Source organism: Bubalus bubalis, chromosome X (assembly GCF_019923935.1).
Source record: "Bubalus bubalis isolate 160015118507 breed Murrah chromosome X, NDDB_SH_1, whole genome shotgun sequence".
Lineage (NCBI taxonomy): Eukaryota > Metazoa > Chordata > Mammalia > Artiodactyla > Bovidae > Bubalus > Bubalus bubalis.
In genome coordinates this window covers 11323784-11345276 of record NC_059181.1, presented here as the reverse complement: position 1 = coordinate 11345276, position 21493 = coordinate 11323784, and the positions used below count along the sequence as shown (strand labels likewise).

At 43.4% G+C, this 21493-nt stretch overlaps 1 protein-coding gene across 17 annotated transcripts in view; it reads right to left on the bottom strand.

Annotated features, from left to right (window-relative positions):
* Positions 1 to 21493, bottom strand: part of NHS (NHS actin remodeling regulator) — a 501937-nt gene that overhangs the window by 429562 nt on the left and 50882 nt on the right. For 9 of the 17 annotated variants that reach the window (XM_044937036.2, XM_044937048.2, XM_044937031.2 and 6 more), the window contains 2 exons: positions 5646 to 5837; positions 5255 to 5346 (listed from right to left, as the gene is read on the bottom strand). Coding sequence is in view for 3 of the 17 variants with exons in the window: in XM_044937045.2 (XP_044792980.2) it covers positions 5255 to 5279 (25 nt within the window). In the remaining 14 variants the exon portion in view is untranslated. Of the gene's footprint in view, positions 1 to 5254; positions 5347 to 5645; positions 5838 to 12313; positions 12443 to 15364; positions 15541 to 21493 lie in introns of those variants that run through there. The other 8 variants (XM_044937040.2, XM_044937035.2, XM_044937038.2 and 5 more) reach the window with 5 other exon arrangements.

Genomic DNA, 21493 nt, shown 5'->3' with positions numbered 1-21493 from the left:
AGAGGCAAATGTCGAGATAAATACAGAATTTTTAAGAGAAATACTTCATTTATTAAAGGCAAAACTAAATAAAATGCATAAGTTTGAGACAGGCCTCTTTCAGGAAAAAAAATTACAATCTTCCATGTGACTGCATGCAAGAAAAAAAAACTCAGATTATCTTAAGCAAAAGGAAGGAATTAATTAGCAGGCTATCAAGGGCAAAGAGAATCAATGAGAAGCTGGAGGAGAAGGCTTGGAACAACCAGCAGGCTCCAAGGCTGCTGCTGAAGTAACAGAAACTATAGCTGAAGCCCAAGTGCAGGCAGCACAGTACTTTCTTTGTTTCTGCTGCCTCTGCTATGTACCTGATCCTGAAGTTTTCCTACATCTTTGTGCCCTTGTTTAGGATTCAGTATCTCAGGTCTGAGGCTGAAGCAAAAGCTCCAATACTTTGGCCACCTGATGCAAAGAGCCAACTCACTGGAAAAGATCCTGACGCTGGGAAAGATTGAGGGCAAGAGAAGGGGGTGACAGAGGATGAGATGGTTAGATTGCATCACCAACTCAATGGACATGAGTTTGAGCAAACTCCGTCTGGGAGATAGTGAAGGACAGGGAATCCTGGCATGCTGTATTCCATGGGGTCCCAAGGAGTCTGACACGACTTAACAAGAGAAGAACAACAACGTCCCAGGAGCAAGTGTCTAACCATCTATTTAAACCTTAGAGAACCAGGGGTAAGACAGAAGGAGGAGCTGTCCCCTTTGCCTTCTATAATCAGACCATCAGCAGGAGGCTTAGATAGCTACTGCCCTCCTACTAAAACTATGCCCAATGGGGATACATTAGTTGGGCAATACTAACTGCTATGACAAGCCTCAAAGTTTAATGGCTTAACACAACAGAAGTGTATTCTCCAGGCATGTAACTGTCCAATACACACATCCCTGGTTTGGTAGTCAACTTTCCCAGGATTATTCACAACCCAGGCTAATGAGTTCCAATGCATGTCCAGCAGTAGACAGGGAAAATCTCTTCCCCGACCATGAGATACAGACCTTCCTTTAGGTCTGGCTGGGCAAGCTTATGGTATATCAACTTCTGGACCAGTAAGAACTACTAAGAGAATGCCAGATACCAAACGACTGTGACTAATCGGGATCTGTCCCTGGAGATGGGGATAGTGTTCCTTGTCCATAATCACATGGAGATGATACTTGAACAAAATTGGGGTTCTGTAGTCCAAGAACTGGGGAAGCAGGGCAAATGGATACTTAGTGGTAACTCAACAATATCCACTAAAGATGGACAAAGCTTTACTTGGTAAGAAAGGCCATTCCACTTTGGGGCAGTGCTTGTCACTCTTCTTTCTCGTTTATGTACATGTTCCAGTTTGACAAAAATCCCTCTTACAAGGTCATGATTTCCCTGGTGGCTCAGACGGTAAAGCATCTGCCTACAATGTGGGAGACCTAGGTTCAATCCCTGGGTCGGGAAGATCTCCTGGAGAAGGAAATGGCACCCCATTCCAGTATTCTTGCCTGGAAAATCCCATGGGCGGAGGAGCCTGGTAGGCTATAGTCAATGGGGTCACAAAGAGTCGGACACGACTGAGCAACTTCACTTTCCAGGAAAGAACAGCAAAGCAACATCCTCCTTTGTTTTCCCTACAATCCCTTTATTAATAAAGACAAAGACTAGGTATCAAATTAAAGAACAGATAAACCCCCATATCTCAATGCCTTTATATACAATAAAGGTTTATCTCTCACTAACACAAAGTCCTAACTGACAGGTAGCTCTCCCCTCCAAGTACTGGTGACCCATGCTCCTTCCAACTTGTGGCTCTGCCATACTCTACTGTCCAAAAGTCACCCTTTCTATCAGTATCAAGCTAGAAAGGGACAGAACTTAAAGGATTGCATGTGGGCAGCATTTATAGGCCAGGAAACAGAGCATCTCACATTCTGTTAGCTAGGACTCAGTCCCATGGCCACACCTAACTGCAAAGGAGGCTGGGAAAAGGAACCCAACAATTTCTGCCCCAGATATTTAGCCACTGGGCACTTGAATCCCACCGATGGTTTTTCTTAAGCTTGCTGCTGCCCAAACACTACCAGATTTTATCTTAATGGGCTGCTACTAGGATGGCCTCCCAGTCCTGAAAATACTAGATTTCCTCATCTGAACCTAGGGGCAGGGCTCCTCATTCTGCTCGCTGCTTGTACTACTCCCCTCCCTTGTAGGAAGGTCTCTGTGAGCTTTAAATAACTAAGACCCACCTAGAGAAGAGCAATTTCTAAGTGCAATCAAATTTGTCTAAGTCAAGCAAGGGTGCTGACCCATTTCAAGGATATCAAGGGCCTGAGGGAGTTACTAATTAATACCTCCAGTGAAAATCATGTTAACATTGTCACTTTCTATATCCTTTTGCCACTGTGGGCTTTTTTCTTTTCTGAATTTACAAGTAGATCTCCAGATCCTCTGTCGGTTCACTCTTCTGTGTCTTAAGTGCCACGTGAAAAAGAGAAAAAACTGTATGTCTGCTTCTGCTCTACAATGCTGGGAATTTTGAAAATGAACTTGAAGTCTATGTTGCTTTCATCACTTTTTGAGGCTTTGTGGGCCAGAACATTTGCTCTGTGTATCTATTTCCAACTCATAATGCAAGATATGTAATTAGTGGTGCCTCCGCCCCCTCCCTGGCAAGCTCAATCAGGCAGAGCCCATCCAAATGTACTGCACAGAATCCTCTTCCACAGCAAACCAGGGCAGATGTTTCTTCCTCCAAAGAATCATTTTCCAACAATTCTCCAGTCAAAGAATCATCACTGGGTTGTCACGAAATGTATCTGCTCTGGAGGAGCTCACATTAATTAACAGGGTTATTAAATACTGGACAAGGGGTTGTATGTGGCTAGAATTCTGTTACATAAAGCTTCAAAGGAGACAGTACCATCAGTTCAGTTCAGTCGCTCTGTCGTGTCTGACTCTTTGTGACCCCATGGGCTGCAGCTTGCTCAAACTCATGTCCATCGAGTCGGTGATGCCATCAAACCATCTCATCCTCTGTTGTCCCCTTCTCCTCCCACCTTCAATCTTTCCCAGCATCAGGCTCTTTTCAAATGAGTCAGTTCTTTGCATCAGGTGGCCAAAGTATTGGGGTTTCAGCTTCAGCATCAGTCCTTCCAATGAATATTCAGGACTGATTTCCTTTAGGATGGACTGGTTGGATCTCCTTGCAGTCCAAGGGACTCTCAAGAGTCTTCTCCAACACCACACTTCAAAGCATCAATTCTTCGGCACTCAGCTTTCTTTACAGTCCAACTCTCACATCCATACATGACCACTGGAAAAACCATAGCTTTGACTATACGGACCTTTGTCAGCAAAGTAATGTCTCTGCTTTTAATATGCTGTCTAGGTTTGTCATATCTTTTCTTCCAAGGAGCAAGCGTCTTTTAATTTCATGGTTGCAGTCACCATCTGAAGTGATTCTGGAGCCCAAGAAGATAAAGTCTGTCACTGTTTCCATTTTTTCCCCATCTATATAGGTACAAAAATATTTCTTTAAAAAGCCCTTTCAGGGACTTCCCTGGTGGTCCAGTGGCTAAGACTCTGTGCTCCCAATGCAGGGGGCCTGGGTTTGATCCCTGGACAAGGAGCTGGATCCCACATGCAGCAACTAAGACCCAGTGCAGCCAAATTAAAATAAATAAATGATTTAAAAAAAATAAAAAGCCCTTTCAAAAAGCCAGTGTGCAGTTGAACCTCATGCTGTCACAATTTTTTTAGACCTGGAAGGAATCTACAGATTCACCCATACATTCAATGATTTACTAAGCATTAGCTGGGTGTCAGGTACTAGAATGGGTGAGACAGATGGAAATGAGTCCCTGGTTAGAGAAGCTTCCAGATCAGTAGGGAAGAAAGACACAAATCAGCAATTTGATAGTATAACAGAAGTGATTAACGTAAAATTCAGCTGAAAGATATTAGACCTGGATGAGGTCTCACAGATTATCAAATCCAGTCAGCCTTTCAGAACCAATACCCCCTTTTTATATAAAAACAAAACTCTAGGCTACCCTTCAGGAAACTACAACACTATCCCCCATTCCCAGAAGATATGAATACTTTAGGAACATGGAGCTGGCTGGCTTCTGTGGATCTTACCCAGCTCAGATTTGTTCCTACTTTGCTTTTTGGGTAGTTTTATTAAAAAAAAAAAAAACCACGCACCACAATCTTAATGTTTTCTAAACACTGAAAGGCTATTTCAAAACTCCTCCCTCCGCTCCTCCTCACGTCCACCACCCTAGTTAAACTCATCCCATCCAAGAGCTCCGTTTCAAAGATGAAGACACTGAGGTCCAGAGATGTGAAGAGCAAGGCTCAGGGATCCTGGTGCCTCCAATATGGTGTGGGAGGATAAAAGAAATGGCAGGACTGGTTTAAAGAACAACATAGCCTTTGCTTCTCAAAATGTGATCTATGGATCGGCAGCATCAACATCATCTGGGAGCTTGTTAAGATTACAGAATCTCAGCCTCCACCCAAGACCTACAGAATCAGAATCTGCATTTTAACAAGTCACTGTGGATGACCTCATGCCGTTATCTCATTTGCCCGCCTGAATTCATCAGCAGATATGGCAGACAGTTTCCAACAGGCAAGCAGCTTCAACTGCCGGCATCTTAACTCCTTGCAAGTCTAGTGGAGTTGATGCCACAGGGTAAACCCACAACCAGTGAGGGACTGAAGCCAGCAGATAAATGCCCCATTCTCCCCATCAACAAACCAGAGTTGATGAACTCCCAGCTGGTATGGTTTGTCCAATTCTGTGAACATCTTAACAAAAAGAATTCCAAATAATCCTGAAAGATTCTGTCTCAAGCTGACTGGAGGATCTTATCAAGATCTACTTTGTTCAGGTGATTGTTTGGTTTTTTTCCCTGGATCCTTGCCATCTCTCCACCTCCTAGTCATCTCCCATGACTTAGGATTACCCCAGGCCTGGGAAAGTAGCACCCAGTAATTTCTTGCAAACAGACTCTACCTGCTTCTCTCATACAGGTTCCCCATGTTGCTTTGGGAATTCATCCAACAATCTCTACCTTTCAAAGCCTTGAATCAGACACCAATCTGACTGAGGCTGGAATTTCAGGGCACTGCTTTCTTTCTTTAGATTGGGTTTTAATCATAGGCTTGCCCTTCTCAAGTCACACTGACCATCGTCCCTTGGGGTCTCTTATTTACTTATTTTACTTACTCTTTCTAAGAGGCATGCCTTCCATGGATGATGACTGTTGATATTCTGCCACCTAGTGGAGGAACCAGAACTGCAGCGATGGAGCCTACAGGCTGAAAAGAAGGGATGAATAATTTAACCACCGCCATGATCCTACTGAACGTGTATTATGTAGAGACCACTCTATATAGAGGAGCTCATTTAATACTCATAACAACCCCACGATGGAGATGTTTTCCTAATTTCATAGGCTTAAGAAAATTAAGGAATGTGGTGATAGTGATACAGGGAAAGGACAAAAAACAATTAAAGAGCTCATTAATGAATGGGTTACAGGTCTAGGCAACTGAACCTCAACTCTGATGGGGATCCTTTGATAAACCACGTGAAACACACGTTAGAATCATCCCACCTGAGGATAGAGAGGTGGCAGCAGTTATACTGACTCCCATTTCTCATTGGTTGAGGGGTCCTCAGGAATGTTAACTCATCCACAGCTCTGGGTTGTACCTACTTGTGGCTGAGCAGACCTCAGTGGTGTCAGAGACTGCTCACAGCAAAGAAATGAAGATTCGGGCTCTTGAGGTGGGAAGCTGCCAGAATGCTGGAAACAGAATGTGGTAGAGTAAGATTCTGGTCCAGGCATGTCACACTCCAAAGTCCATCTTTTAACCTGTCCATCTATACTGTCTCGATAGCTCAACCACATATAAAGCGTATCACGCATCAAGTTCTTCCATGTAGTCAGCACTGCCAGGCAACAGTTGGCAGAGCTCGAGTTCTCCTATCAGTTCTGGGTTAGACTGTAATTTGAAGCCAGGGTCCACATCTTCTATGGACCACCCTCCCTGCCGATCACTGTGGATGATTATAGCCTTTGAAATGCTTCATGTCATCATGCTCATGAACAGGGACACTGCATGAGCTGTTTGAGCTTTAGCCTGGCAAGGCCTAAGAGCTGGAAATCCCAAAGCAACTAGTGGCCACCTAGAGCAGGTTGTGGACAGGGGGTGCCACAGCCCCACAGTTCTTGGTTTTATCCAGGCCCTCCCATCTTTGCATTTTCTTCAACAGTACCAAGATACAACTAGTTATCAAGGAAAGAGCTTTCACCAGACAGACCCAGATTTCACTCTGAGCTCTGCCATTGACCAGCTGAAGGAACTTGAGAAGGTCACTTGACTGGCTTGAGTATTCGTCAGTGGGAGCTGATACTACATACTGCCCATAGGATTGCTAGTTACTGAACAAAACAATGTGCATAAAGCAGACCAGGATCCCAGGCTTCAGGTGCCACTAGTTTATTCAGGAGGCACAGATAAAAAGGGCGGGGAAGCAGGAGGACTAAAGCCGGGAAGGGAGGGCAGCTGCGGCAGGGTGCATTGCTAAGCTGGCTGCCACTGTGGGCAGTGGGAACCTCATTCTGCAGAAACAGTTTGAGTATGAGGCCCTCAGCTCAGAATCACCCCAAAGAGTGAGGGAACTGCTATATTTGTGGACCAGTTCCTGCGAGTCATTCATTGAGAACCACTCCCTGGGTGCACAGCTGTGGGGGCTGGAGGGGGCAGGAATAAGCCCCTCCAGCCTGGAGATGTGGATGCTGGCAGGTGGAAGCGGGCTGGAGTGCCCCGACAGCACCCTGAACCATGAGCAAGGTGTTAACAGCATCCACTCTCAGCTGCCAGCCTGTGCCACTCGGTATATCAACCCCACTCTCTTGCTGCCAGGCCAATCCATCCCCCATCAAAGACTCTTCCACCATTCTGCCGAATACAATGTGTGAGGCACTTGCCATTCTTCTCTATCATCATGTTCTGCTGTAATCCCGACGCATTATTCTTTTAAATATTCGTGCCTGGGAAATCCCATGGACAGAGGAGCCTGGTGGCTATAGCCCAGGGAGTTGCAAAGAGTCAGACGTGACTTACTGAGCAGACACACATAGCTGATGTACAGTGTTGTGTTAGTGTCAGTTCAGTCCAGTTCACTCGCTCAGTCATGTCCGACTCTTTGCGACCCCATGAACCGCAGCACGCCAGGCCTCCCTGTCCATCACCAACTCCCGGAGTCCACCCAAACCCATGTCCATTGAGCGTGTTAGTGTCAAGTGTACTGCCAAGTGACTCAGTCATACATAAACATACATCCACTTCTTTTCAGGCTCTTTTCCCATATAGGCCATTACAGGATATTAAGTGGAGCTCCCTGTACTATACAGGTCCTTGTATCTATTTTATATACTGGTGCATCACTCTTCATCTCTTTTCCACACTTCTGTCCTCTCTCCTCTCCTCTCTCACCCAACATCTCTTCCTCAGTTCCCTCATGTTGCAGTCCCCACTCTCTGGCGACCATCAGCTTCCAATTGTTCAGGAGTCAGTCTCTGTGCTATTTCAGAAGTCTCTTCTCCTATGACTCACATTAGCAAAACCATCTCTCGCTCTCTTGCTCCATGAAAGGGCAGGTTACCATGCAAAATGAATATTAAAGAAAAGAGCACTGAGGCAGACACTGTGGATTGCTCAGCCAAAGGCTATTCCATCCCCTTCTTCTTATCAGGAACTTCCTGATTTTTTTTTTTAACTTTCAGAAAAAGGCATATTCTTCAGAGAGGTCAAGATCAAAGGAGAAGTACTTTGGGGTCTAAGCCAATCAGGGGCTAGCCTTTCCCTTGCAAGTGACTGATTTAGACATTGCCTGGGTAAGCAACGCTGGCCAAGGAGACCTGGGAATGCCCAGGGCAATGTAGGCCTTGCTTATGAAAAGGGATCTTTTTTCTGCTTCTGGACATGGTTACCTGCACAAAACATCCAGAATTGCCATAATCCTCTTGGAACCATGAAGAAAATACAACAGAATATGAAAGAAATGAACTAGCGTCACTGTGTTGTTGAGCCACTGTTTCCACCAACCCTAGAGCCAACCTATCAGATTAAGTCCAATATGATATGATAAAGTCTTTATGCTTTAGAACTTGGTTAAAAAAGTACTTATGAGAGAATGATTTTAATTCACAAATGTTCTTAATGGCCCATATATTTCACTGGGCTTGGCCACATTCTCTAACATAGTGTCATTATGCATGTAATGTCTGTAAGAATGAGCCTGAAGAGACACAGGAGCACATCTAAATGAGCCCATCTGGCCTTTAATTAATACAACTCCTAAAAAGTCATGTGGAAACTGAATTTTTTCTGTGTTGAAGAGCAAGCAAACTAAATTAGATGGAAGTGTTCTGGACAAACCTGAGGTCATGATAGCTTATGAATCACTTTCAACAATAAGACTTCCTTTAAAGAAGCAAGCCCATGGCAAATCCTTTTGGGTTCAGAGGAATTTTATTATAAAAGTATATATTCTCCCTGTGATGAGTGATTCCTTAAATTGGAATTTGGCTTCAGGGAATCCGTGAATCCCATGAAATTAGAAGCAACATTCTATGTGTAAATGTGAATTTCTCTGAAAAGATAACTAAGCTTTCATTAGATTTTGAGAGGAATTTATAATTGCCCTCCTACCTACACACACACACACACACACACACACACACACACACACACACACAACTTAAGAGCCACTGCTAATGTTCAGTTCAGTTCAGTCCAGTTCAGTCACTCAGTCGTGTCTGACTCTTTGCAACTCCATGAATCACAGCACGCCAGGCCTCCCTGTCCATCACCAACTCCCGGAGTTCACCCAGACTCACGTCCATCGAGTCAGTGATGCCATCCAGCCATCTCATCCTCTGTCATCCCTTTCTCCTCCTGCCCCCAATCCCTCCCAGCATCAGAGTCTTTTCCAATGAGTCAACTCTTCGCATGTGGTGGCCAAAGTACTGGAGTTTCAGCTTTAGCATCATTCCTTCCAAAGAAATCCCACGGCTGATCTCCTTCAGAATGGACTGGTTGGACCTCCTTGCAGTCCAAGGGACTCTCAAGAGTCTTGTCCAACACCACAGTTCAAAAGCATCAATTCTTGGTGCTCAGCTTTCTTCACAGTCCAACTCTCACATCCATACATGACCACAGGAAAAACCATAGACTTGACTAGATGGATCTTTGTTGACAAAGTAATGTCTCTGCTTTTGAATATGCTATCTAGGTTGGTCATAACTTTCCTTCCAAGGAGTAAGCATCTTTTAATTTCATGGCTGCAATCACCATCTGCAGTGATTTTGGAGCCCAAAAAAATAAAGTCTGACACTGTTTCCCCATCTATTTCCCATGAAGTGATGGGACCGGATGCCATGATCTTCGTTTTCTGAATGTTGAGCTTTAAGCCAACTTTTGACCTACCTCTTGAGAAATCTGTGTGCAGGTCAGGAAGCAACAGTTAGAACTGGACATGGAACAACAGACTGGTTCCAAATAGGAAGAGGAGTACGTCAAGGCTGTATATTGTCACCCTGCTTATTTAACTTATATGCAGAGTACATCATGAGAAATGCTGGACTGGAAGAAACTGCTAATGTAGGTGTTTTCAAAGCCTAGATTTCCTTACAGAGGCATACTCTTGCATTTGAAAGCAATCTGACAGAGGGCTAGTGTATTATTTTGAGGAACCAATGTTCATATCCAATTTGTGAATTCTCAGATGTCACACCAGATGTCCTTATTTTCATGAGGGCTCTTAGGCCCTATGGGGAAAAAATATGTGAAGGAGATGTTGGAACTAGTTGCCATGCCCTGTATTCCCAGGAGACATGGTCGACTATTGGAGTAATGACCCCCAATTTTTCCCTCTATATGTCCCTATATCAATGTAGCCCTTACATCTCACATACTAACTCTGAACTTGGCCACCTGACTTGCTTTGGCCAAGGGAACAACAGAAATTGTGATAGAAGCAGAGACTTGAAAAATACTCAAATTTTGGTGATTTCTCTCTTTTTTACTGTTACTGGAGTCCCTGCCACCACCTCCATATGAAAAAGCCTGGGTTGTTAGCCTGATGGATAAGAAACATACGATCCAGTCACCTCCATTATCTGTACAGTCAATCAATCCTCAGAAGCAGAACACTCATCTGGGTGGCAGCTGACTGCAGGCACATGAGTGAGTCCTGTCAAGACAGCAGTAGGATCACCCCACTGAGTCCAGCCCAAACTACCAACCCTATAAACTGAGTAAATAGCTCATTGTTGTAAGCCACTAAGATCCCTGGTGGCTCAGATGCTAAAAAAAAAAAAAATCTATCTGCATTGTGGGAAACCTGAGTTCCATCCCTGGGTTGGAAAGATCTCCTGGAGAAGGGAAGAGCAACCCACTTTAGTATTCTTGCCTGGAGAATCTCATGGACAGAGGAGTCTGGCAGATTACAGTCCATGGGACTGCAAAGAGTTGGACACAACTCAGTAACTATAGTTTCACTTTTTTCACAAGTTTGGGGATAGTTTGTTATGCAAACGCTAACTGATACAGGAGGGAAGACAATGGCTGTTTTTCCCCTGGCATCAACATCCTTTGTGGTCGTATATGGTGGAGACAGCAGGAAAGAAGACCAGAGCTGCTGTAAAATCATGTTCCAGACCATGGAAGCGGTCTGCAACAGCCCCAGAAGTGGTGGTCAGCAAGCAGGCTGAGGAGGATGGGCGGCCAGTGAGCAGAGGGGAAATAGGAGTCCTATGCTAGGTTCTTGCTGCCCCTGGCCTCGCTAGAGTGATCTGCACCCCAGAATAACTACTGGGCCCCTCCCTTCACCCACTCTACCTCTCACCAAAGAAAGGTCTGGTAGGGGGTAGCTAGAAAGTGGTTTTCAAGGGTTATTAAGTCCCCTTTTATAAAATGAGAATTAGAAGAGATTAAGTAGGAAAAAGGAACATCAGCAATTGAGTGTCAGAGATAGAGAAAGGGAATCAAAGAACAAAGGAAAGAAAAAAATGATAGAAAAAAAAAAACAGGAGAGAAAGAAGATGTGAAATGTTACCCAGACTTGATTATAAAGAGTATGAAGGAAAGTATATGATCATTATTTTCAGGTGCCTGCACTCCCAGTAGCCATTTAACCTTCCCAACTGTCCTGGAGAAATCGAGGCTCACACAGGTCATGGAAGGTGCCCTAAAATTACACTGCCCCAAAGTGGCAGGACCATGACCGAGGCAGTCCTTAGCCCACAAAGAAAAGCAGCCTTGACGTGGATAATAATAACAGACTACACTTCCGGGTGCTTACTACGTGCCACACACAGACGGAGTGCTTTACACAGCTCGCCCATTTGGTGCTCGGAGCGGCCAGGCACCAGGATAACCATCATGCCCAGTTCACTGATGAGGACATAAATGTAAAAAGAGGTGAAGCAGCTCGCCCAAGATCACAGAGCTAGGAAGTGGTGAGGCCAGGATGAGTCTGGCTGCAGAGTCTGCACCTGCAGCAACTACACCACCACACCTACCAGTGTGCTACCAGAGACCACGCCCACCGCGGGTGCCACCCTCCCAGGGTTCTTAAGTGGCCTAGGGCTAGGCTCACAGTACTGCGACTGGCCTCAGAGGAGGACTGGTCACAGTGTAAAGGTCTGGGAAGGCAGGAACATCCACGAGGAGACCAAGTAGAGCATCCCTCACGTTAGAGAAAAAGGCCTGGCTGCTGTGTGCTCCACAGCCAAGCTACAGCCAAGCATCCCTCTGGGATACACTTGTATGACAGCCCAGTGCACTGAACGTCACAGGAAAGAATCAGGAATGGTTCCTTCTCATTTTTGCTGTTTGGGCCTTTAGAAGCTGGAAAGAGACTTTGCTGGGAGCTGTCTGAAGAAACAGTGAGGGGTGGTGAGGGGGAGATGAGAGCACAGAGAGGATATTGGTGAGACAGACAGAGACATGTGGAGGGGAGGGGAGCCAGAAAAGAGGAGGCTGCTCCCCCGGGGTGGTTTTGCATTGTTGACTGCATACCTTTTACATTGAAGTCCCCTGGGAGCCATAGGTGCATCCCAGCTGCACCCAAGCAAGTCTGATTCAGAACTAGATTCCCTAGCAGTCTCCTTCTGTCTAGATCTTAGATGATAATCCCAGGAGAAGAAAGAGTGGAAGATTCCACAGAAATGTTTCGCTTTTTAAGTTCCTCTTAAAGAAAAGCAATCACCTTTGTCTCCTCATCTCCACTAGCCCTTCCTCTTTTCCGAGTTTCTTCTTGGTCACCAACATGCGTTTAAGGCACTTCAAGGTGAGACACACCAGAAATCAGTTTATCGGGAAGACTCATTTTAAAAAGCTAAAAGAAAAGAAGAAGAAAAGGCTTTGATTATGGTGGCAATGCTCATTTTTGTGATATGAATCCAACTGAAATAAGGAGACAGTGGCTTTGGCAACCTGGGGGATCTTCTGTGTGTTTTTTGCGGGAAATTTCTGGATCTCTGGGCTTTGAGGAGTTTCGGCATCAAACCATCTGCCCCCTTTCCACACAGAACAGAAGAAAGGCAGTGTGCAGGCCCAGATTCTCTGCTCTGTGGTTTGAAATGTTTCCAGGGAAAGCACGAACACTCCCAAGAACCCTAAGGTATGTATTTAAATTTCTGAGATGGAAGTTAAAGGTAAGGAAAGAACACAAGGTTTCCAAAGGGAAAATTCCAGAAGTAACCATGGAAACGGTTCCAAGGTCTTCAGAGTAGTGTCACATCGAGCTGAGAGACAGCCAGCCCCATCAGTGGGAAACGAAACCCTAAAGCAGACAAGCTAAGCAAAGGGCTGAAATGAACTGAAAATGATGGAAACAATTTTTAATAACCAGGAAGCAATGAAAATCATGGGCTTCTATACATGAGTGATACAAGTATCCATATGCTTTCTGTAGCCCTTCAGCCTGAGGTTGTATTGCAATCACATGCATACCTCCAGGCTTTCCAAGTGGACCAGCACCGGATTTCAAGACTTTATTTATTCTCATACATGTATTCATTAGTTTACTCTTTTGATCAACAGCTGTTATAAGCTATAAGATGGCTACACCTAGGCATCCATTCAGCACTTATTCAGTACCTACTATGTGCCAAATATTCTACTGCACATGAGATATGATTGTAAACAAGACAGATATAGCACCTGTCTTCACAGAGTTTGCCATCTAGCTTATGTTGTGCTCAGTCATATGAAGGATTCAGAGAAGAAAGAATAAGTTTGTTAACCTCAGGGAAGCCACAATTTCATTATGAGGAAGAAAAAACACAGGATCAGTAAGAATTAAATACTTACACAAGCACTAGATCAGAATTCCAGGCAAGAACACAAGCAATGTCATGGGTGATATATTTCCATTTTCCCCTTTTAACCCTGCCCAAGCTCACCCCCAAGCTTATCTCCAGTTATTTAATACATTGTGAAGTTCCTTTGTGAGGGGAATCCTTAATGAGGTGAAAGTCTTGAAGCAAATTTACCCAAAGCCTGTCTACACTGCAGTCATCCCTTAACCTGTATCTCCAGAAACAACTTTGGGTGTAGGTAAATTTCCAAATCTACTGATGGAGGGATGGGGTGAGAAGAAATACATCTTTGAGACCTGCTACTTTGAGGGCATCATAAATAACCAGTCCACTGTGAATTATGTTCCTGAACCAGCTCTCAGCCTTTAGGAATTCCCAGTGGTGTCTTCGCTCTCACCTCTGGAGCTGGACCAGTACTAGACAACCCTCCCAAATTCAAAACAAAATGACAGGTTTCTGCCTGCTAGAAGACCAGGAAAATGTGTGGGTCTTATAAGAAGAAAAAAAGTGGAATGTGATCATCAACCTTGACCAGGGATCTCACACTGATGACCGTGTGGAAATGGGGCAGAGTCAGGCCTCGGGGCTGGGGGTGGGGGGGAGATAACCCTGCCCCCTTCCTCTCACCGGCATTGGGCATGCCCCTCCCTTTTTGAATGACACAGATGACTAATTCACCACTTGGGAAGACCTCTGTGCGTATTCCAAGAAAGTGACTCCTGGCTTATAGAAGTGAGGCTTGTTTGAATCTTTGGCTATGTAATTCCCAAGATGGACTGGTGGGGAAAAAACTATATGATAGGTTGTGGTGGTGCTTAGTCATGTCCAACTCTATGTGACCCCATGGACTGTAGCCCGCCAGGCTCCTTTGTCCATGGGATTCTCCAGGCAAGAACAGTGGAGTGGGTTACCATGCCCTCCTCCAGGGGGTCTTCCGGACCCAGGTGAGGGGAAGACTATTACCCTCACCACAGACTGCGCTCCCTTTCTCCTCTGTTTCTAGTTTACTTATCACTGGCAGAGAAACAGAACCTGGAAGACAAAGCAAAACCATGATCCTGGGCTATTGTGGGCTAACTGTGAAGAAAGTGGGGTTGGAAAGCAAGTCTCAAGAGGCTCGGCGATGCTGACTGATGGACTCTTTTCAGGCAAAAGTGTGGCGGTCTTGCTGAAGAGAGAATGCTGACGCTGGTTCATTTCAATTTCCTTCCATTTATCCATGAATCAAAATCATTTTCACTTCATTGAGTTTTGATGATAATCCGGTGATGAGCTACTCATTTGTCAGAATTTTCTAATTAGCACAGAAAGGAAAGGAATCTTCAACATGGTTTGTCTCATTTGCTTTCCTCTAAGGCAGAGGTCATAAATTTTGTGCAGTTGGCTACCTTATCCATGGTTTTTTGGTTTTATTTCACTTGGTAGAGGAAAGAAAAAAAATGAGGTCTCTAGATCTGACCCAGGCTCACAAATTTATACTGGGCCTAATTCTTACCACTCTAAAAGGAAATATGTGCTCAAAATAATAAGCACATATTAGTTTACTGTTCTGTGAGTCAGTGATCTGGCCTGAGATCATTGGACAGTTCTTCTGGTGGTATCATCTAGACTTAGGAATACAGCTGCTGTTGGCTAAAGGACTGACTGGAATCTGGTCATCTATGGTGGACTCATTCACACGTCTGGTGGTTGATGCTGGCACTTAGTTGGGACCATGTAGGTAATTGATCCATACATCTTTGGCCAGCCAGCCCCAGCTTATTCATATGATAGAGTTCACAGGGGTCCCAGAGATCCCTGAGGACCAAGAGAGGACAACCTCAGTGCGGAAGTACTTCTCAAGTTTCTGCTTCTACTATGTTTTCTAATAGCCCACTGCTTAAAGCAAGTCACAAGGTCAAGACCAGATTCAAGGGGTGGAAAAACAGACTCCATACCTGGATAGGAACTGTTGCCGAGTCACACTGCAAAGTGAGGGGGGTGCGTGTAGGAGAAGAAAGAGTTGTTGTGGCCACTTTTTGCAAATAATCTCCCAGAGCCCTGTTGCTGTTTGAGACAGCAGCCCATGCAAGGACTCCTTTGCATCTGGCTGGCAGTGTAACAGGCTTGGTTGGACTCCATGTTTCATGTTTTCCCTCCGGTAAAATGAAATGGTTTGGAGGAGACAAAGGAAAAGATGTGAAGTGCTTAAAGTTGCCAGAGGGTATTGTTTCAATTACATTTCCATATCTTTACAAGAACAAAATCACACACATATGTATATCTTGTATGTATGTATATACACAGAGAAATTATGTACATACACATACATACTGTGTTCTTTTGATAAGGACACATGCTAGTACAGAGTCTGGGCACCTCTTTTTTTGTATGTGAAAGCAGTGTTGATAATGTCCATCAAATAAATAAATGCTCCCAACCTTGACTTATTCATTTGATAGAAATAGAAAGTTTTTACATCAATCTGTAAGCTGATCTATATAATCCCCATAAAATACACACATACTCAAACACAAACTCATTATATTTTCAAGCTAAGTAATAATTATTTAGAAGTGATAAGATTTTCTTTCCACTTTCTTACTTTTATGACAACATACGTTGATCCAGTCTATTATTTTGCGTAAGGTGCATATGCCAAAGATGACAGAAATGATGGTGGTATGAGTGGGAGAGGGGCTTACCCGATGGCTCAGCAGTAAAGAACCCGCCTGCCAATGCAGGAGACATGAGTTCAATCCCTGGGTGGGGAAGATCCCCTGGAGAAGAGAATGGCTACCCACTCCAGTAGTCTTGCCTGGGAAATCCCATGGACAGAGGAACCTGTCCATGAGGTCATAAAAGTGTCAGAGAGTCAGACACGACTTAGCTGCTAAGCATGCACATGCATATCATACATACATCAGTCAGGGTTTGGTCAGGGAATCAGAAACCACTCTAGGTATTCTGAGAAGAAAAAGATTTAATGCATAAAATTAAATGTTTACAAAACCATTGGAAGGGCTCAAGAAATGATGGTAGGGAAAAGTTGTTCCTAGCTTCCAAGAAATCAGGAACTGATAAAAATTGTAGAAAGCTCCCATTCATGGAGATCAACACTGAAATGGGTAATCTACAAAAGAATGTCTAGAAGCTGCTGGAAAACCTCACATCTATTGTCTCGAAAAGCACACACAACTTCTGTTGCCATTCTAATAACTTTTGCTTCTCTTCTGCTTTTCAAATCTTGCAAACATCCCTATCATTGGAGGACTTTATTATGAAAGCTGGCTCACAAGGGTTTCTAGAAGATATAGCTACTAGTCTTGGCGCTCTTCAGTAGAGGGGAGAGCACATAAAGAAATGAGGATGAATACTTGTCAAAATAAAACCATTTAGCACAGACCCCCAAGTCTTAACCTTATAGCATGCAGTATTCTTAAGACTGTGATCCCATATTGTATGGACATATTGTAACAAAATGCAGTCTATCTATACATACTAGCTTTGTGCTCTTTTTTTCCTAACCTAACTTTACTGATGTAGGCATATAACTCTCAAAACCCATAAATTGATCATTTTCATAGTAATAATATATTTCTTTTATTTAATATATGTAAGCACCTTTGAGTTCGTAATTACACAAGTGGATTTCTAATATTTTCCACTGCTATACAAAGTTGTGAAGATCTACTTTCCCTCTTTTTGAGTTAACTTCTTAAGTGTCATTCTCCCAAAGAATTAACAGGTCAAAGTACATAATCAGTTCCTTAAAAGATACTGTCTTGTTAAAGCTAATGTAGAATAGTAAATTGTACTAATAAACATTACGCAGAATAATCTTACACCATATGGCATTATTCAATCTGTTACTAGCTTTTATTTTCCTCTGAGTATATAAGGGATTAAAAAGTATAGGTTCACACTAAGACATCTGGCTTCAAAACAGTTTAAGTCACAAAGTGGTGTGTGTGTGTGTGTGTGTGTGTGTGTGTGTGTGTGTAGCTTTCTCACCATTCTTCCCTGAGTCTGACAATCCCACTCACAACTTTTGGCTAGTCCCTGGATGTTATAGGCCGTATCTCAGGGGTTCTGAGAGGCCTCTGGGGTCAGCCTGCACTCCAGAACTGCTGTTTGCCTGAAAGCGGGCCAGCCCTGCCTGCTCCAGGACTTCTAGGGAGAGGGGTTAGGTCACCGCCACACCTCAACTTTGACATGGAGCTCTCTCCTTCAACTCTTGACATCTTTAACTACTCCCTTTGATTGCCCTCTCCCAGCCCCACAGAAGGTCAAGACTGTGACCAGGACTCAGAGTTATTATGCTCGAAGGCCACCTCCTCTAAGAGGCCCCTCTGATATCCCAAATAAAAGACATCTCACTGCAGAACTGCCGTGAGACTTCATCTGTACTAGTTTTTGTACAACTTTCATTTTTTCTCAATTGTTAAGTGATCCATGCTTATTGTAGAAGAATTGAGAAATATGGAAAAGATTAAAGAGGAGATAATCACTGTCAATATTTTCCTGTTATCCCTTTAGCCTTTTCCATGATTTTTTAAAGCATAATTGAGAGCATACTATGGATAGAGTTTTTTTTAATCTAACATTTTATCATGAGCATATTTTCATGTTGTTAATTTTTTGATGTCTCATTTCAACAGGAACATAAATTCTATTGTACATATGTACTGTAATTAATTCTCAGTTGTTCCATATTTAGGTAGTTTCCAGTTTCATACTATTATACATAATGCTGTGATAAACATCCTTAATAATAAATCTTTGTCTACATGTCTATTTTCTTAAGATGCGTTTCTAGAAGTGCGAGTATTATTATGAATTAAACAACACTTTTATTTGAGAATTAGACAAAATTAAGGATCCTTTTCCCAGAATAATCTACTCAAACATAGACCCACACTTATGCATACACTTCATAGAAATTTACCTGAAGCTCATGTGTGGATTTCATGGGGGTCCAAGAATCCCTAGGTTAAATATATTTCAATCACTAGGTCAAGAGATGTGACAAAATTCAAAGATAATGATAAATAGTCCTAATTTTTTAGAGCACTTACAAACATCTGTCCCACTTTTACAGTACAGATAGTACTTTACACCTTTCACAGTTATTATTCATGTCTTACCACCTTGTTAGACAGCAAGCTCTCTGAGAAAAAAGGGTCATGGCTGATTTGTCTCTGAATTTTCCACAGGACTGAGAAAAGTGCCTAACCCACAATGGATGTTCAGCAAAGGGTCATTGAATCAATAACTCAAAGTCAACAAGGAAAATAAAGTTCCAAATATGATCATCTGGAAAGAGATTTGGAGTATGCTTCACACCCATGACAAACAAACGGTACTAAGAGATGGTCGCCAGAGCCACCAGCAAGCCTGGTAAGCAGAACGGGGCATGTTACTTTGCAGAGCCAAAGGGACAATGCTGCAAACAGATCTTCAGATTTCAGGGCAAGTGCCCAGTGCTCCATTTCTGCAGCGTGGAGGGTGGCTATTGCCTGTCTCTATGATACTGAGGACTCTGCACCAGCAACTGGCCATCAGTTCCTTGCTAGTGAAGTATTTCTAAGAACCACAATGACTATTAACTCCAGGATTAAGATTATATTCAAGTCATATTACCAACCTCAGTTAACTGCTCACAAAGTGCACATTTTTCAAGCAACGTGGAAGTGACCAGACGCATCACTGGCAGACATGCTTAGTGGCCTATCCCACAGCATCCACTGCTCTGCGCCCCTCCCCTGCCCCCCCACCATCCTTCTCTGTAAGAAGACATTCACTCTAATTTGGTTTGGGTTGGCAATGGGCCCAGGCCTAAAGGGTGACTATGATAAATGAGAAAACAATTGTGATAATTCCATCCCCCTTTGCAGGTACTGCTTTACCTCACATAACGACTGCTCAGTCTTCAGTCAGACTTTTTGCTATCATGGCTCTTGAAAAGTTGCACCACTTTGTGAACAATGACTCCCTTTTTCCCCCAACAGATTGACCTTTTCCACCCCAAAACACACTAAACAAATATGCTGTAAGACGTGATATGACATCATTGCAGTCTCAGGCTGAGTCCCGCTCACCAATTTTACTCGACATATATTTACTTGTCAGAGCACATCATATGGAATGAATTTGGATTGAGCATCATGTTTAAATGAGCCCACAATGTTCTGTTTTGCATATGGAAAGCAAGCGCAAGGGATGAAGAGGTGTCAGCTCCATCTTTTTTAGTCCTTATGCATGTCCAATTTCCCAAGCTTCAAACCACTCTCATGTTTATTTTTTTATTTTGTCTAAAGATTATTTCTAGGCTGTTACTTCATATTGAAGTGCACTTAAGAACAAAACAACCAAGAACTCCCTCTCTAAAGTTGGAAAGCTGGAGAAACAAGTGGTGGAGACAAAAGAATTCACCTTCCAAAGAATGACTCACACACTCTCTCCCCACCATTCCTATCAAAAGTCTAGTTTTCCTACATTATATTTTGTGTACAAACAGCAGTTATTTACTTTCACATTGTTCTTCATTTCTTATGAAAATTTGATTTCACTTTTGCTCAATATATTTTCTTATCTATGAAAATTATCTGGGTACCTTTGATTGAGACAGACCAAGTTGTCATTTTTCCCACAGAAGTTAATGACTTTAAAACAAAAATGAATAGCTTTTGACTCAATGGCAGGGCTTTCAAGACTGAAAGAAAATCATAAAGTGAGAGACTGGGGTACTTCTCAGCCCACCTTGCAGCTAACAATGGCAATGAGAGTCAGTTCTGGTCAAAGAGAGGGAAAGCCTCTTGGGGGTGGAGGGGGCAGTTTCTGGGGAAGATTTTTCTCCCCCTTACAAGAACACATTTCTCCCATCCTGGTCTTCCTACCTTGAATTTTAAGGTATGTTAAACACTGATTGGAATAGAGCTAGGGCAGCCTTCTCGTCAGGGAGAAAAGCATCAGGAGAATCACACCATGTCAAACCAGCACCCTGACCTGAGAGAGCTGAAGAAACAATCCTAGAGCCATCCACCAGACACAGTTATGTGTGAAGCTAACTTAAGCTTTGAGTCTACACCACAACAAAGTACAACAACATAAAATTGACTCTGAGTTTTGTCTTTATAAAATATTTTGGCCAACCCTCTGAGTTCCTTAGCCCAGCTGCTTGTCTTCTAAATTCCTTTGCTTACCCTTACTTAGGGATCATCATCTCAGGGTCCCCCCAAAAGCCCCATTCCTCTCACAGTATTATGCAAAGTCACTGAACTCTCGACACCTCCACTGGATGGACAGCCATTTCCACACATCACTGTTCAATGCTTTATTATAAAATGGGCCAAACACTCCACTGGCAAAGACAGTGAACTATCCACCCTTGACTTGTGCCTCACTTTGCAGACTCTCTGATGGAAGGGAGGAGACATTCCATTCTTTATTGCTGTGGATTATGCCACCACTTTAGAAGGCAGATCTGGATACAGTCAGTTTGGGTTTTAAATAATACTTTTTCTCAGTTTCAAAAATATTGTCATAGTGTGTTTGAAAGAACACAGAACTGGAACTCGGAAGACCTACATTTCAATCCAACCAAGCCTGACTATTTACAAGCATCTCAGGATGCCAATGTCCTCATATGGAAAAGCATGGGGGAGGGGAGGAATGTACTAAAAAGTATCTATGGTCCCATCCTACTTGAGCACTTTCTAAATGAGCTATCTGGGGCCTGAGAAGCCAGCTGATGCAATATTTAACTTAGCACGTGTGATCAACCTCTTTTCTATTTTTAGTTCTGAGGCTTGATTTATCATGGTTAATTGTATACTTGATATTTTGTTCAGATGCTCCATTTCCTTTCCTGGCTTCTGAAGTTATACTGATCTCAGTACACTGACACTGCAGGCAGAAGGGGAAAATGAAGGGTTATGAAACAAAATCAAGTGATCAGACAGACTTACATATGTGGTGGTGGTCGGGGGGGTGATGGGTATACAGAACTAGCTGTTCGTTGCAGCTCTATTTGTAACAGCAACAGAGTGGAAATAATGTAAATGTCCATCACTAAAAGTCTGGTT